The sequence below is a fragment of the Lissotriton vulgaris genome, chromosome 2_1 (genome assembly GCF_964263255.1).
Source record: "Lissotriton vulgaris chromosome 2_1, aLisVul1.2, whole genome shotgun sequence".
Lineage (NCBI taxonomy): Eukaryota > Metazoa > Chordata > Amphibia > Caudata > Salamandridae > Lissotriton > Lissotriton vulgaris.
In genome coordinates this window covers 528,454,111-528,470,272 of record NC_141687.1, presented here as the reverse complement: position 1 = coordinate 528,470,272, position 16,162 = coordinate 528,454,111, and the positions used below count along the sequence as shown (strand labels likewise).

At 42.5% G+C, this 16,162-nt stretch overlaps 1 protein-coding gene across 1 annotated transcript in view; it reads right to left on the bottom strand.

Moving 5' to 3' along the window:
* TYW5 (tRNA-yW synthesizing protein 5) overlaps nucleotides 1-16,162 on the bottom strand; it is a 167,406-nt gene that overhangs the window by 123,997 nt on the left and 27,247 nt on the right. Inside the window, exon 2 of the mRNA XM_086955469.1 lies at nucleotides 5,786-5,940. Coding sequence (XP_086811595.1) covers nucleotides 5,786-5,940 — 155 coding nt within the window. The remainder of the gene's footprint in view (nucleotides 1-5,785; nucleotides 5,941-16,162) is intronic.

The following is a 16,162-nucleotide window of genomic DNA, read 5'->3' as shown; positions in this document are numbered from 1 at the left end:
GTCCCTCCTAATTGTCTCCAGAGGTCTGTTCCTCCTCTTCTGTTCTAGGGGCCTGGACCGGGCTGTCCAAGCGAAGGTACAGTGTGATATGCTAATTATCAGATGTAGATATCCCCTATGCCTCTTTCCTCTCACAAAACTGGGTCAATCACTGATAATTTTGTGTGGGGAGGCCTTTGTTCCCTCTGCTGGGGGGTAGAGTAATTAATATGGCTCAGTAGAGTGGGGCGGGGGCGTGAAGAAATGCCTTGAATCTGTTTATGAGCTAAGCCATAGAAATATGGCAAATCCTGAAATCCCACGAGTTGTGAATGTAGGGTGTTGGGAACTGGAAATGTAAACTCGACGTTTTATCCCAGTTTGAAACCATGCTGGGCTCTCTAGGCCTAAGTGGAGCAAAACTGTACCTTAGGGCAGATTACGCCATAAGTATAATACAGTGAACTCACCACAGATTTTCCAGTAAGCACTACAGACACACACTATGAATGCCCACTTTGAAAAGGCCTACCCCAGGACAGTACCAATCCTTGGAGAGGTGTGATGTAGTGGCCAGGGCAGCTGACTTCGGAGCACAGGGTTCACGGTTCGATCCCCGGCTCCGGCGGCAGCTCAGCTCTGCACTATGTGACTCTGGGCAATAGTTCACTTAATTTACACAACGGCCCCCAGCGCCTTGAGACCCGTAGGGGTGAATTGTTTGCGCTTTACAAAATACGGATTTAGAGAGTCTCTTTTTTGTGACAGGCTACTTCTGTACAGAGGCTGCGCACAACGGTAGTCTCATACGTGTGCGCAGCTTTTCACATGTGACCCTCATACTAGCTGCACAGCAGCATCCTTATCATTAAAGGAAGATGCTGGGGGTAAACATGCTCAGTGTAATCATTGAGAATTTACCGTGAGATTCATTCACAGTAAAAAGTCCCAAAACCCTATGGCCCCTTTGTGAAAAACCATGGTGGACTAAATGGGAGAACCCCATCCACAGTGAGTCATGATGTATTTTTTTTAAACCTTCAGCCCCTTTTTATGGCTATGTATTTCTTTATGAGTATATTTTTTAACCTTGAGCACTTTATTGAAATTCTAGAGGACTTTGCAATACTGTTTGGTGCAATTTGTGTTTAAACTTTGACTTCTTTTTTATGTTTTTTTTTAACTTTGAGCACTTCAACGGAATATTAAAGTACTGTACATACTTGTTGGGTGCAATTTCTGTGATTTAACTTTGAGTTTTTAACCTTAAGCTCTTACATGGAATTTAGAAGGATTATGTACTAGTGGTTGTTGTAATTTGTCAATCGGAGAGGGAGCTTTAACTAAGTAGTCTGTAAGAAATGCTGGAAAGCATAAAAGCAGAACCTTAGAGTAAAACCTTTTCATAGAAATACAAAACGAAACAAAATATTAATAAAATGTACCGTAATTATGTCCATAGTTGCAGATATGGAGTTCAAAAAGGGGTAAGCCCTCAGAACTCATTGACCTGGGTCACTGTGTAAGTATAAAAAAGGAAGTGGTCCGAGTTCTTTAGAGGTATTGTTCCATTAATTTTGTTATAGTATATATTATGAACATCACATTTCATATTTCTCCTTAGATTAACTTGATATAATGAAAGTAAGATATGCAGTATAACGGATTAAACTGTGTTTATTCCACATGTAAGTTCATTAGTTATATTTCTTACTGCATATATTTGATTCAAAACAACTGTATTTCATCAATATGATTAAGAAAGCATTGCATTGTAGGTGCTCTCAGTGCAAAGAGAAAAGGGTTTGTGAGGGACAGGGTAAAGGTGGTGTGATAATGTTACATCACATTTAAATCATAACACCTTTACAAATAATGTATTTACAATGTTCCCACAGTACAGCACACATAGATAAGATTCAATCATTCCTTTTGCTCTATGGTGTGTAGATTTTAGGCGTAGTCTACGTTTCGACCCCCGAAGTGTAAAAGGGTTACTCAGGACAGAAGAGAGCCTGGAAAACATAGCATTGGCTTGCATTAGTAATCTATGTGGTGAACAAGCACTTGATAGTAGGCCTGTTTTATGGATAACCTACATATGGTATGGCGGACGGCAGTCCTCGCGTCACGTCTGGGGCCTGGTTGTGCTCCTAATCGTTTCTGAAATATGTTATGGGAGGTTTTAGCGAGAATGCTCATCACCTCATTGGTCCAACTGTGCATGGAAGAAAGACTCACTCTTTAACACTTACTTCAAGTTTTCATTCTATAGTGAAGTGAAGCTCAATGGAAGTTCCTCATATGTATCTTCATGCGCCACGCATCTTTCTGGAAATAGGGCATGGTATGGATCTAGGTCAGAAAAATCGATCGCACCGAATCTTTCAACCATTTAAAAACGAGGGTGTAATTTTAAACTGAATACTAAGTTTGCGAGCCTGTGGAAAAACACGGGGATTTAGGTAAACCTCCGTGTAAATAAGCTAGTTTTCACATCGTGGCATTAACCTTAACGGACAAGTCAAATTGGTGTGCCTTAGTTAGTTAAAAAATATATGTGGAACCCTTTTTAGGAAATCATATTATTAAGGCAGATAGACCCATGGCATAGAATTTTCCAACATTGCAGCAGAATTCGGTGTCAGACCACAGGGGCACCTATGGTGGAACACTATATGGAAAAGACCCATACACCTGAATCCATGAAGTGGGTTGTACTGGAAAAGATCACTCTGGGGCCACGGGCGGCAATCTCAATTCCATTCGAAACATAAGAGAATGTAAATGGATGCAAAAGTTCAACACCATAAATGATGGTCTCAATGAACTTGACACAAACTTTGCACAGATGGCAGGACTTGATCCTGAGCAATGATACGTCCGATAGATCTACACCATACACCTATCATACATTCCAACCACCAGATACCATCCTACACACAGACAGCCAATCGATCAACCTATACCAGCTATAAGGTAACATCAACCTATACCAGCTACAAGGTAACATCTCTAGCATAATGGCGAATACCTCCACACTCCTAGACGCATGCATAGATAATGAATACAACACAGACTGCCAACTAGAATGTTATGTTTACAAACAAGTTTGATATTGTTATATTATGTGGAACTTCATGATGCCCTAATATGATTGCCACCATATGAATAACTACACTGAGCGTTTTCAAGCCCGAATGAATAATATGGTTTTAACATCCAGACTTGTTAAGGGTGATGTAATTGCTATAAGCTGAGTAATGATGTGTCGAACTTCATAACTTAGATGCTGTGTAATAATAGTTTTTTTTATATGTACAGATGTGTAATGGGTGATCTAATAACCACAAGATGATCAACTATGTGTCTAAACCAACGAATGTAGATACTCTGCAGTAATATGTTGATATGACACTGTTACCTTGAAAGATAAGAATGTTTGGAAGCCTACATAATGAACATCGATGGTATTATGGTCTGGTATTCATTGCTAAGAACACTGCGAATTTCATTACCATAGATGTGATTATAAACATGGTTGTTGTAACACTTAGTACATACATGACATAACACTGTTAATCAGACACCCTGTCTTGGAGCACATACCGTTTCTCCATATTCAGCAGAACTATCGAGTGACCCCCTTCACAATAATTGCGGCTCCCTTTTATAAGGTGTAATATCTTAAAATCGGACATATCTAAGGAACACAGCGCAACGTTCCGTGATGTGTTCACCTTGTGTGCCTAAATATCAGGATAGCTAAAAAACTCTTTTGAGAGAGTCCCTAACGTCACGTCAGGGCATTCACACAGAATAGCCACTGATAGGCTGCCTAAGACGAGCCCCCGCTTCCAGCATCTAGCGGCAGCACCGCGCGGACCGCATCTCCAGAACCTTGGAGGACGCGACGCGAGCAGTCCACATTAAGATTGAATACAGGTATGTGGGCCTCTATGAGCATCTATTACGGTCCTACCAGCGGTGCCGACCCTGCGGTGATACACAAGGTTCCCGCAGGTGGCATTGTTAATGAGATGCAGCGCAGCCCTGAGCACCACAGGCGGTTTGGCCGTACGCCATGGGTCTAACTGCCTTAATAATACGATTTCTTAAAAAGGGTTCCACATATATTTTTTAACTAACTAAGGCACACCAATTTGACTTGTCCTTTAAGGTTAATGCCACGATGTGAAAACTAGCTTATTTACACTGAGGTTTACCTAAATCCCCGTGTTTTTCCACCGGCTCGCAAACTTAGTATTCAGTTTAAAATTACACCCTCGTTTTTAAATGGTTTAAAGATTCGGTGCGACCGATTTTTCTGACCTAGATCTATCTCATGCCCTATTTCCAGAAAATATGCGTGGCGCATGAAGATACATATGAGGAACTTCCATTGAGCTTCACTTCACTATAGAATGAAAACTTGAAGTAAGTGTTAAAGAGTGAGTCTTTCTTCCATGCACATTTGGACCAATGAGGTGATGAGCATTCTCGCTAAAACCTCCCTTAACATATTTCAGAAACGATTAGGAGCACAACCGGGCCCCAGACGTGACGCGAGGACTGCCGTCCGCCATACCATATGTAGGTTATCCATAAAACAGGCCTACTATCAAGTGCTTGTTCACCACATAGATTACTAATGCAAGCCAATGCTATGTTTTCCAGGCTCTCTTCTGTCCTGATGAAGACCCCAACATGAGGGAGAATTAACCCTTTTACACTTCGGGGGTCGAAACGTAGACTACGCCTAAAATCTACACACCATAGAGCAAAAGGAATGATTGAATCTTATCTATGTGTGCTGCACTGTGGGAGCATTGTAAATACATTATTTGTAAAGGCGTTATGATTTAAATGTGATGTAACATTATCACACCACCTTTACCCTGTCCCTCACAAACCCTTCACTCCCTTTTCTCTTTGCACTGAGAGAACCTACAATGCAATGCTTTCTTAATCATATTGATGAAATACAGTTGTTTTGAATCAAATATATGCAGTAAGAAATATAACTAATGAACTTACATGTGGAATAAACACAGTTTAATCGGTTATACTGCATATCTTACTTTCATTATATCAAGTTAATCTAAGGAGAAATATGAAATGTGGTGTTCATAATATATACTATAACAAAATTAATGGAACAATACCATAGTTGCAGATATAGCATCCGACATGAGGGCAGTAAATGGGGTGAAAGTGCAATCCTGGCCACGAGGTATATAAAAAAAATGATCGGCAGTATGTTTGAATTGATCACAACCACTCGCAATTATGCTGGGCTGAATTCCAGATAATTGTTTTTAGCTCGGGATGAAAGAGCGCTCAACTGTATGTAAATCAGCCACGGTCCTGGTCCAATAGGAACAGTCTTACAAGCATAAGCGGGAAAATGATACCAGAAACCCCAACTGGCCCCCATTTCTAAATGCTTTGTATGTCTCCGGGTGTTAAGAAGAATAATATTGGACTGTTGTAACCCAGAGACAACCGCCTGCAACACTCCAGATCATTTGTGAGAGCATCCTCTAAACGGATTATGATTTTTTGTCTTCGGTCCGGAGAGCAGTAAATATTTTTCTGAGAATAAACAAAATATCTCCATCCTGGGACCACGTTACTTCCAGCCAGCACTGAGGCTAGTTAGTGACAATAGTGTTTAAAATGAGTCGTTTTATTAACAGAATATTTGATCAATGTTCAGTGGCATTTTAGGTGCGTACTAGAAACATTTCACCAAATTGGAATCAATCAAACACTATTCAATAAACGGAAAAGGTGACTATAGTACCTGTACATAAAGTTCTTGTGGAGGAAGTCCATCTGTGGCGATGTGGAGACATGGATTTTAACTTCTCTGCTGCCGCCTGCATTGCTGATGTAATCCACGGTCCATTTCGTGGTGCACGTCCCTAGACAGATCCCTTTCAGCACAACAGGTTTTCTCTGCAAGGTAAACATAGGTAAACATAGATAGAATGCCTACTTTACATGGATATATGCCAAACCACTATTTACAGTTCCTACACTACCAACATTGAAAAGCTGGCATCACTGTGTCCAGCGTAAGCTTTTATTATACAAACAAATCACAATGGACTTTTATGCTGCCTTTACTCCCCAGCTTTAAGGCAGTGGTAACAGATGAGTTTGGAAGTAAATATAAACCAAACCTACACAAGCTGTTGATGGGTGTGTATTGCAAAAGACAAAAGACTGAAAGCTTGATGATAAGGTGGTGCTTTCATCTGCAAGGGACACACAGTTGTATCTCCCAGAGGCTCTACCTCCACTTTTCCTACACAGAGATCTTCATCTGGGAGTGTGTCATCCACACGTCGAACTTTTAGCTGATGTTGTAAAGGGTGACAATATTGCCACATGATGCTTCCTTATGTGAACGAGCTGTTATGGGTATTTCTGTATAACTAAACGTCATTGGGGCATTCAGGCCCTTTTTGAGAGTGGATTTTGGTACAACTGTATGGTTATGGTAATGCAGTGTGATAACGTAGCGCCCAGTTCGTTAGACATTCCATTTCCTGGTGTGTTATATCACAAGTTGACACATCCATCTAGATGTGCTAAAGGCTAGTATAGGGTCCAGGTCCCAAAGGTGCTTGTCCACCTGTGACCCCTAAGTAAGCCGATGCCATCATTTATGAGTGGAAATTTACATTGCTGAAATTGCACCCTGTGCATGGATTTACTCATACCAGAATATCCGCCTTTTCTCTGTGGGTAAATCTACTCACAGGTGCCATTAGGTTTGCAGGGCTGTGGGTATTCACACGCAGCTGGCAGGAATTTCCACAGTGGATACAAGTTTAGATTTACTCTTGTTAAGGGCGGAAGTAAGTCTGTATCCAGGGTAGGAAAGGGTAAGGGAACACTCCAAAAACTGGTGGGCACTTGTAGGGGACAAATCAAAAGTAAAACAAAGTTTTTTGACATTTTCACATATCAGCACTCCTGGGAATCTGCTGGAATCTCATAGAATTTTTTGAAACTTCCACAGGCATAATCCTATGGGGGACATTTCCGACTTTTCAGCCCTTTTGCTACCCCCCAACACAAAGGTTTTAGGCTAGCCATAAACGTTCATGTCTTCACCAAAGCACTGTGTATTGTTCCTCTGTCTGCCATTTACAACGCATCTGGATGCATAATGTTGTAGTTCCATTACAAAAGTTACCATATGTTCCAATTGTTGGCCCTGTTCGTGACCTATGGAAACACAATGCATCCAAAAGCATATTGTTGCAGTGGCATTCCAAAAGTGGCCTTATGTATACATTGTTACCCCGCTGTCAGAGAGAAGCTACAGTAGGTAGCTCAAAAGTGGTTGTTGTGCAGGTTCTAGCTTACCTTCACCACTTCAAAGCCTTCTGAAATGGCGTGTATCATGCCACGTCCCCAACAGGGTAGCTGTCAGAAATGAACAAGGGGCTCAAAAACCTGGGGCTGTCCAGTGGACACAATAGAAAGAAATTTGTGAGACACCTCCCTTTAAGATTGTTGCAGATTGGCCTAAGAAGCTTAGGGAGTCGCAACTAGTAGGACAGAGAAGGTCTATGAAGTGGTGTCGCTTTAGGCAGAGGTGCTATTTAAACTTTGCTTTGACATCGGGAAGGTGCCTGGCAACTTTTTGTATTGCACTGGCTCATTTCCTTGCTGTATCAGTTCAATCATCATTGTTCTGTCTCTCACCTTTGTTGTTCTGTTTCCTTGTTCAGTTCTTTGACCATTTCGGCTTGTTATCTCACTTGCTCTTGCCATCAACCTTGCTTTTGTCAACCTTTGTACTGGCTTCCTACGACTTTGGCTTAGGTTCTCAAAGACCCACTAATATGAAGCGGGTAACTTTGATGTTGAGTACTGCCAGAGTTTATTGCATTTACTGATGTCAGTGAACAGTACTAAATACTTTTGGGTTTTATCTGTATGTAGTGTACGCTTAACCTGCTTGAGAACGCTAGTCTGTGGGAATTCTGTGGCAAGTATTCTGAAGTGTGAGAGAACGCACCTCACCAGACCAACAAATTCTGGCAGACACTCTCATTTCCCCACTCCCTCCAGTATTTAGTTCTGCTCTTAGTATATCACATTGCAGTAGCAGAACCACGTTCTGGGAGCGGAGTGGACTGACATCAGACTCTGTTGTACAGTATCTATGAATCCTGAAAATTGCGACATTATCCAAATAGTCGTCAAAGCAAACATTCCATTTCAAATAACACGATTCCTGCCCCCCTCGATGTACGGCTGTAAAAAAGGAGCAAAAACACAGACCTCAACAATAACTACCTGGCTTTATCTAATCAGACCACCAACCTAGCTGCATGATTATGCCCAGTTGATAAAGCTGTATTTATTGACCTTCTAGAAAGATGGCTGCAGTCTTCGAATTAGGTTATTAGGTTGTGCCTGAGCCAGCACGCATGCGCTGTTCTGCGAGGCATTAAGTAAGGGCTTTTGAGCTTTGAACACACGCTCGTGCGTGTGCTTTTTTTTTCTTAGCCAGCAATTGGCCTGTGCATGTTTCTTTTTTTAAAAACGTAGCACGTAATTGGTGCAAGGGGGGTGATTGTCCCGCCTTATTTGTTCGATGGCCTAGGGTCCTCGGGCGCGAGCTTCAATCCAATCTGTCTCCAATTATCGAGTTGGAAAACAGATGGTGCTCGCTTTACTTTTTGTTTTCCTTAACCTCATGGTAGCTATAAACAGTGCCTCGGAGGGGGTGGTTTCTCTGCCGATCCAGTGTGTCTATCACTGCGCTATTACAAAACAGCTGTTACTCGTCTTTTCATAAACTTACACACAGTCAGGCACCTTGCTTCGCTTCTGAGCACAGCTGTAATTTACAAGAGACAAAGAAAGAAATAATGTGAGTTTGTTGTGCTCTTTGCCACCACTAGAGATGTCAGGCGATGGTTGGAGAGTGTTGTTCTTGTGACTCGCAGCACATTGCAGTCACTATCTATGGAGTGGGCTTTGCTCTTCACTGCCCCCGGGATGGGCAGCGCCAGGAGGCTTGCTTGACACCTCCGTGTGCACTCCGCGGTGCCGCCGAGTGCCGCTTGTGATCTTGGACAGGGGTGTGTGGGGGCTCTCGTGGCTTGCTGTTGCGCAGAAGGGGGCTCTACTGTTAAGCCCATTGTGCCGATTGGCCCTTATCTCCCCTCTGCCAAAAGTGCCCAGAATGCCCCTTGCTGAGGCATGTGTGCAGCTGGCCTGTTGCTGCTGCTGTAAGAATCCAAAGTCGCCGATCCTGGTCTCTGCCGGATGGTGTGACATGCAGAGGCTGCGGTTCCCTACTGCTTGTTCAGCCATGCTGCTCCTCATCCGCCCCCCTTTACAGAAGGCAGATGATGTTGGCCATTGTTGCGCATCATGCTCTGAGGATACAGGCTTCAACAATCACAGACTGTTCTTGACTTCGCTGCGTCACCTCGGTGCAGCAGCGATGCGCGCTCCCTCTTAATGATCAGGGCCGATAGTGAGGTTCCGCCGTCGCATTGCACGTGGTTTTGGAGCTGGGCACTTTATGGAGCATTGTGTGGGGGTGGTCATCTCCAATAGTGGCACATGTGCTGCAGGACTAGTATTAAAATTGGATTACTTGGTCCTGGATGCCTCCATAGGGTAAAAAATGCGGCACCATGCCCACTCCTTAAATTTCGCTGGAGGTGTAGCGAAAGCGGGCCTACAGTGCTGTTCATCCTAACGCTGAAGAGCCAGGCAATTAACACAGAGCAGGAAAGGGACTGGCAGCGTTGCATTTATGAAGCAGCTCTCTGCTGTTAATGGATGTTACTTTTTGCATGATCATCTGTTTTCAATACACTCGTGGCCGAGATTACAAGTGCAATGTAACTGCATTGAGATAGCGCTTCGAACACCAATACGAGCACTGAAGCGCGTTTTGTAATGAGGGCTTGGCTGTACTTGACGTGAAGCCACAAGAGAAGCGCTTTGTGTCACCAAGTGCGAGTGAACAGTTTGTCGTGCTGACCGTGGCTCAAGTCGCAGCGTTAAGTGGTGCGAGGCAGACAGAATAAGGAGACGGGGCGCTCAGTCAAGTTGCATAGACTGACTGTTACTATATTCTCTGCAGGGCCCCTACCGATCGCAAGGACACCGAAGGATTTTCAGTTCATCTCTTCTGCTTTGTCCAGTGCTCAAATAAATAATAATTCCCTCTCTTCTATAGATTAAATAATGACTGTCTAATGTTCACGCGCCGTGAGTAGCATTCTAGCACTTTTGGTGTAACATAACTGTGAGGCACTAGGGTGGAGGTTCCCAACTGTCCTCTTGCGGAATGCCAGCACATCCCTATTAGGAATCATTTTGGTATCACAGCGGATTCCACATGCCAGGGCTTGGTTTCTCGCTTCATGGGTGCTATCTAATGAAGTTGGATGCTTGCTTGGGAGTCTGGAATATATGTTGCTTGCCGTCGTGCAAGACTCTCTGGGTATAGCATGGAGTATTGGATGTTGGCTTTGAGGAGGAGGAGTTTGACTGTCAGGAATTCCCTCCCCGGACAGCCGCAGTGAATTCCAGGTATAGCGAGCCATTATTGTAGTTGAATGCGAGTACACTACACATACCATTAAATACCACATAATTCCAAGCCACATAATTACACAATACTCAAACAACTTAAATACACTCCACAAATTACCACTCAGTATCACATAATTACAAGGCACATAATTACAATCTACTCAATGCACCTTCAACACACTGCACATACCACATCATTACAAGACATCAGCGTGGCTGGGAGTGGTGGCCAATGGACCATGAAATCAATTATTTGACTCATTGGGTAAGAAAGCCTCTTGATAGAGAAACCCACAATTTGCTTAGAAACGAGTGCCCAAGACCCTCCACCGGGAATAAAGTGCAAAATACACAAAATCTAGTTCCAGAACTTATAACCTTCTTATTTAAGTTTGGAAAGGACACCAGAAAAGGCATCGAAAAAATGCCTAAAACCATCCCAGGATAAACTCCTAGACCTACTGGGTCCGCTCATACGCATCTTAGATATCGAGGAGGACACCAGAGGGAAGAATGGGTCATTACTATTGACCTTCTAAAGGGTAGGGCCCAACGTGCCATATGCATGCTGGGCAACGCAGATGCTAACCTGATCATGGAGAGACGAAAGGCAGTCCTAATGTGGATGAACCCGATATTGGCAGACTTATCCTCTAGAGAGGACATGCGAGATACCAAGGGTCTATTTTTCAGGAATATTTCGTGAAATCACTAGAGAAATACGTTTCCACCTCCACTGCAAGGCGCAGACAAACATGTGTAGTCTCTTTGGTTCCTGCCCCCTTTTCGGACGGGATGACACGAGGGGGCTGCCTGTCATCCGCAAGTCATTTAGATCCCAGTTCTAACCACAAGAACAAAGAGGCTATACTAACTACGGCAGAGGCTACAGCTAAAACTCCAACTGTTATCCCCAAAGAAGAAGAAGCTACAGAAACGGAGGAGGAAGACCCAGATCATCAAACAAAGAATATGAAGGTGAGCATTATTACTTACTCCCTCATAAAGGTAGGGGGATGGTTGAAACGTGTTATTCAGAACTGGACAAGAATAACACAAGACCCATGGATATTGGAAACAGTTGGGGGTTTCAAAATAGATTTTTGAGAACACCCAGTTCAACTGACAAAACCGAGAAAACGCACTTTAGATGCAGAAACAAATGACCCACATAGACTTGGAGGTGTCCCAAATGATGGACAAAGGAGAGTTAACTCAAGTCACAGAACAGGAAGATTTTGGAGGGTCTGTGAGTACAATTTTTTTCAGTAAAAAAGAAAGATTATAAACCTAAATGAACTAAATAAATTTCTAATCCATGGACATTTAAAAACGGAGGGTATCTATCTCTTGAGAGACATTTTACAAGCCAAATATTGGCTGGTAAAATTGGACCTCAAGGATACCTACTTCACAATTCCCATGGACAAGGACAGCCAGAAATACCTTTGTTTCACCTGGAGGGGCATACTCCATCAATTCCTTTGCCTACCTTTCGGACTGTCCTCAGCCCCAAAGTGCTTTGTCCTATAGTAATCTATCTCAGGGAGAGAGGTGTTCGACTGATTATATTCCTAGACAAAATACTCATTATTTCACAGGACAAATCAGAACTCCAAAAACCTCTATCTTGGGCAATAAAACTTATAGAGAGCGGGGGTTTATAATAAATACGGGGAAGTCTATCATGGTTCCCACAGAAGAAATAGAGTTACTGGGCTTTCGGGTAAACTTGATCATATCTCAATTAGTTCTTCCACACAAGAAAGTAACAAAGATAAAGAAAGATGTGAGGTCAGTCTTATTCAAAGTATAAATAATACTGAGAGTCTTGGTGAGAATTTTGGGAATTTTATCATCTTCCATTCAGGCCATTTGCCCAGGCCTACAGAGGTTAAAAGCGTTGTGCTCAAGTAAAGGGTTGTGGTACGGGGACTCAATACCGCTATCAAAGGGTGCTCGGGAGAACCTAGTTTGGTGGCTGAGAATTCTCGAAGCATTGAACGGCAAAGCCATCTTCAGGAATGTCCCAGATTTTGTCCTAGAATCAGATGCAAGCAGCCGGGACCCCAGATAGGCAATTGGAAAAAGGGGAAGATAGTTGCTAAAAGAACAGCCACTTCACATAAATTGCCTAGAGATGTTAGCTGGGCTGAATGCTCTAATGAGGTTCAAAGATTTACTAAAAAGTTCAAACACACTGATTCGACTAAACAACTTCTCAGCAGTGTCATAAATATACAGACAAAACCTTGTCAGACTTAGAAAAACAGATTTGGTATTTTTGCTGGAACCACAAGATTGTGCTAAGAGCAGAATTTATTCCGGGACTTCAGAATATAAGAGCCGACTGGAAATTGAGGTTTCTCAGGGATTCCAGTGATCGGATGTTACACCCAGAGGTTTTATCCTTGATACTGGAGCTTTGGAGGCCAATTCAGGTAGACTTATTTGCAAGGAGACTAACCTTCCAAGTACCAATGTATTTCAGTTGGAGAGCGGGTCCAAAGGCAGCTGCTGTGGATGTTTTCCTCCAGTGCTGGGGCAAGATCAAAGGATATGCTTTTCCCCCTCTCTATGATTCAGAGACTGTTGTGGAAAGTGAGACTAGAGTCCTGCAGTATCATTCTGGTGACCCACTACTGGAGGTCCCAGGTCTGGTTCCCATGAGTGATGAACTTGCAGTAAATATCCCACTCCTAGTCCCGGTATCATTGGATCTTCAACAAGGTTCAGATGGAGAAGAACATTCTTTGATTATAGAGGGGAAGATGAAACTTCTTGTCTGGAGGATTTCAGGGGATCAAATAGATAGTCAGGCCTTTCAGAAGAAGCTAAAATTCTACTGGATGAATCATGAGCATCAGGGACAAGTAAAGATTTAGAGTTATCTAGAAATAAATGGTGTAGTTTGTGTGTGGAATCGGATCTGGATCCCATGGAAGTCCCTATACAGCAGGTAGCCAACTATCTAGCAAACCTTTTTGATTCTCATCTTTCTTATAGAACAATCAATTGTTATAGATCTGAAATTTCTTCTGGCCATGCTCTGGTTTAATAATTTGGCAATTGGTAGTAATCCTTTAATAAGAAGGGTGATGAAGGATGTGAGACTGAAAAGACCCCCTGAAGCACACTACGAATCCATGTGGGATGTCAACTTGATTTTCAAAAACTCTTTAGTTCTTATCCAAACAGCACTTATCTCACTCTCAAATAAATATATATGAAACTAGCAACCTTGTCATGCTTAATTTCCTAAAGGAGGATCTCAGACTTCAAAGTGCTCAAATTGTTTAACAGATTCTACTCAGCAGAGGGTGTACACGTTGGCGTTTGGAAAAGTTCAAAAACTATGTCAGATTCTATCTTCTACCCCCTTTTCAATTATTGTGAGAAACTATGGGTGGTGAGATGTATGAAGGATTATGAAAGTGAGATCCTGGAATTCAGAGTGCCTGGTGTGGATAAACTTCTTTTATCCTATGCGAAACCTTATAAACCCGTTTCTACTGCCACGTAATCCAGATGGATCTGGACCTTTATGAGTGAAGCAGGTGTAGTTTTCTCAAAGGTTGGGAGCCCATTCCTCAAGAGAGGCCATGGCTAGAAAGATTTTTTGGGCAGGAGGAGCCCTGCTTGAAGTACTAAAAACAGTCCACTGGTTGAATGCAAACCCCTTTGCAAAGTTTTATTTAAGACCAGAGGAGCACGTTAGTAATGTAGCCTTAGATGGTTTTGAACATGCATACTGGTAGCCTCTAGTCTTGTAATGAAATGTTGATTCTCCAATTTATATGCAGAGAGAATCTTGATTTCATTAAAGACAATGAAGGCTAACATTATCCACCAAATATATTTTTCTCATAAGTGGTTAGTTTTCCTTTCAATATTTTGAAGTTATTTTTGGATTACAATTACTGTGAGATCTCTTTCCATTGTTTTTTAGATAATAATTCATAGGAATCAGCAGAAATCACAGAAATGGTTTGTTTCTTCTATCAGCGCAGCTAAATGGGGAGGATGAGATCGTGCACTGGATACTTTAAGGCCTCCACAAGCATTCGACGTATTAATATTCTTTAAAGGGCTGCATGTTGGGGCAGCAATAAAAGCTTACTACATAATGTACGCCTCCGTTGTCTTTAATATAATCAAGATTCGCTCTGCATATAAATTGTAAAAATAATCGACATTCTCCTTCTACCCAGTCATCCAGTATAGATTTGTTTTTAGTGTACATAATGATCTGGTCTCTTACCAACTCATCATGAAGATTCCTAAATCTGAATCTAATTGATTGTTGTTTTTTTATGGTGATAAGTAGTCTTGAACAGACTCATGTTTCTCACAGCCACACACACTGGAGGTGAAAAGTGCTCATCTAGATCTAGTAGTGCCACCTTAAATACATCCAAATCCCCAGATTAGTCACACTTTTGTAGTTAATTATAAATCGGCAAACCTTCTGGACATCCTTTTTGTCCTCTCCGGTGAAAAAATGCCACTACAATCCTCTAAATTGGCTTTATATATATTTTTTAAAGTCCTTCTATTCCACTCACTGTATAGTCGGCCCACCAGGGGACGACAGAAATTCTTTAGGTGAGTTTAAATATAAAGCCGAACTGGGCTGAACTGCAGTGGCTTTCGATGTAGACATAATGACAGATTGTTAATATCGGAGAAAAAAATACAATAATAATCCAAACTGCACTACAACACTTAGTGTAGGTGCAGTATGCTGGAAACTGTAAGAAATGGCTTTCTTTCCACTCCCACACTTATGGAAACACTTCAGACAGAAAAAAAGGTAACCTAAACGTCACCTGAATGCTTCGGTTAACTTTTTAGAAATCCAAAATGGCTGCACGCCAGGGTTATGACCCTGCATATGGGCATCAAAGAAAGTCAACATTCAAGTGTTTCAGCACTGACTGGTAGAGACGTCCTGCAACTGACGTGTTGGTAATGTCAAACAATGTTGCCGATGCAGAATGCGTCTTTTAATAATGCTGGTACACTCTCCTCATCATGTGGCGGTGCCGTGACTTCAAACACTCCTCTTCATGCGGCGATGCCATGACTATGCCAAACTGCATGCTCCCCTCACGCGGCCGTTCGGTGACTTTTAAATACTGAACAACTGACGTGTTGGTAATGTCAAACAATGTTGCCGATGCAGAATGCGTCTTTTAATAATGCTGGTACACTCTCCTCATCATGTGGCGGTGCCGTGACTTCAAACACTCCTCTTCATGCGGCGATGCCATGACTATGCCAAACTGCATGCTCCCCTCACGCGGCCGTTCGGTGACTTTTAAATACTGAGTAACTTTGTACAGTTGCTAATGCTTACACGGGGGATACAGAAAATCCTCCGTTTTCCCAAATATCCATCTTACCGGCTGCTAGACATAAGTGACAGGTGACCGCTAGCTAGCCGGGTGCCAGTCGAATAGCAAGTGATCAGAATGCAATTCAAATTTCCAATTCACCAAGAAAAAGTAGCCCTAGCGGGCCGCATAAAAACAACTCCCCATACTACACAAATCTGTGGGTTCACAAGATTGCTCAGCATGTCGCGAAAGTCTGT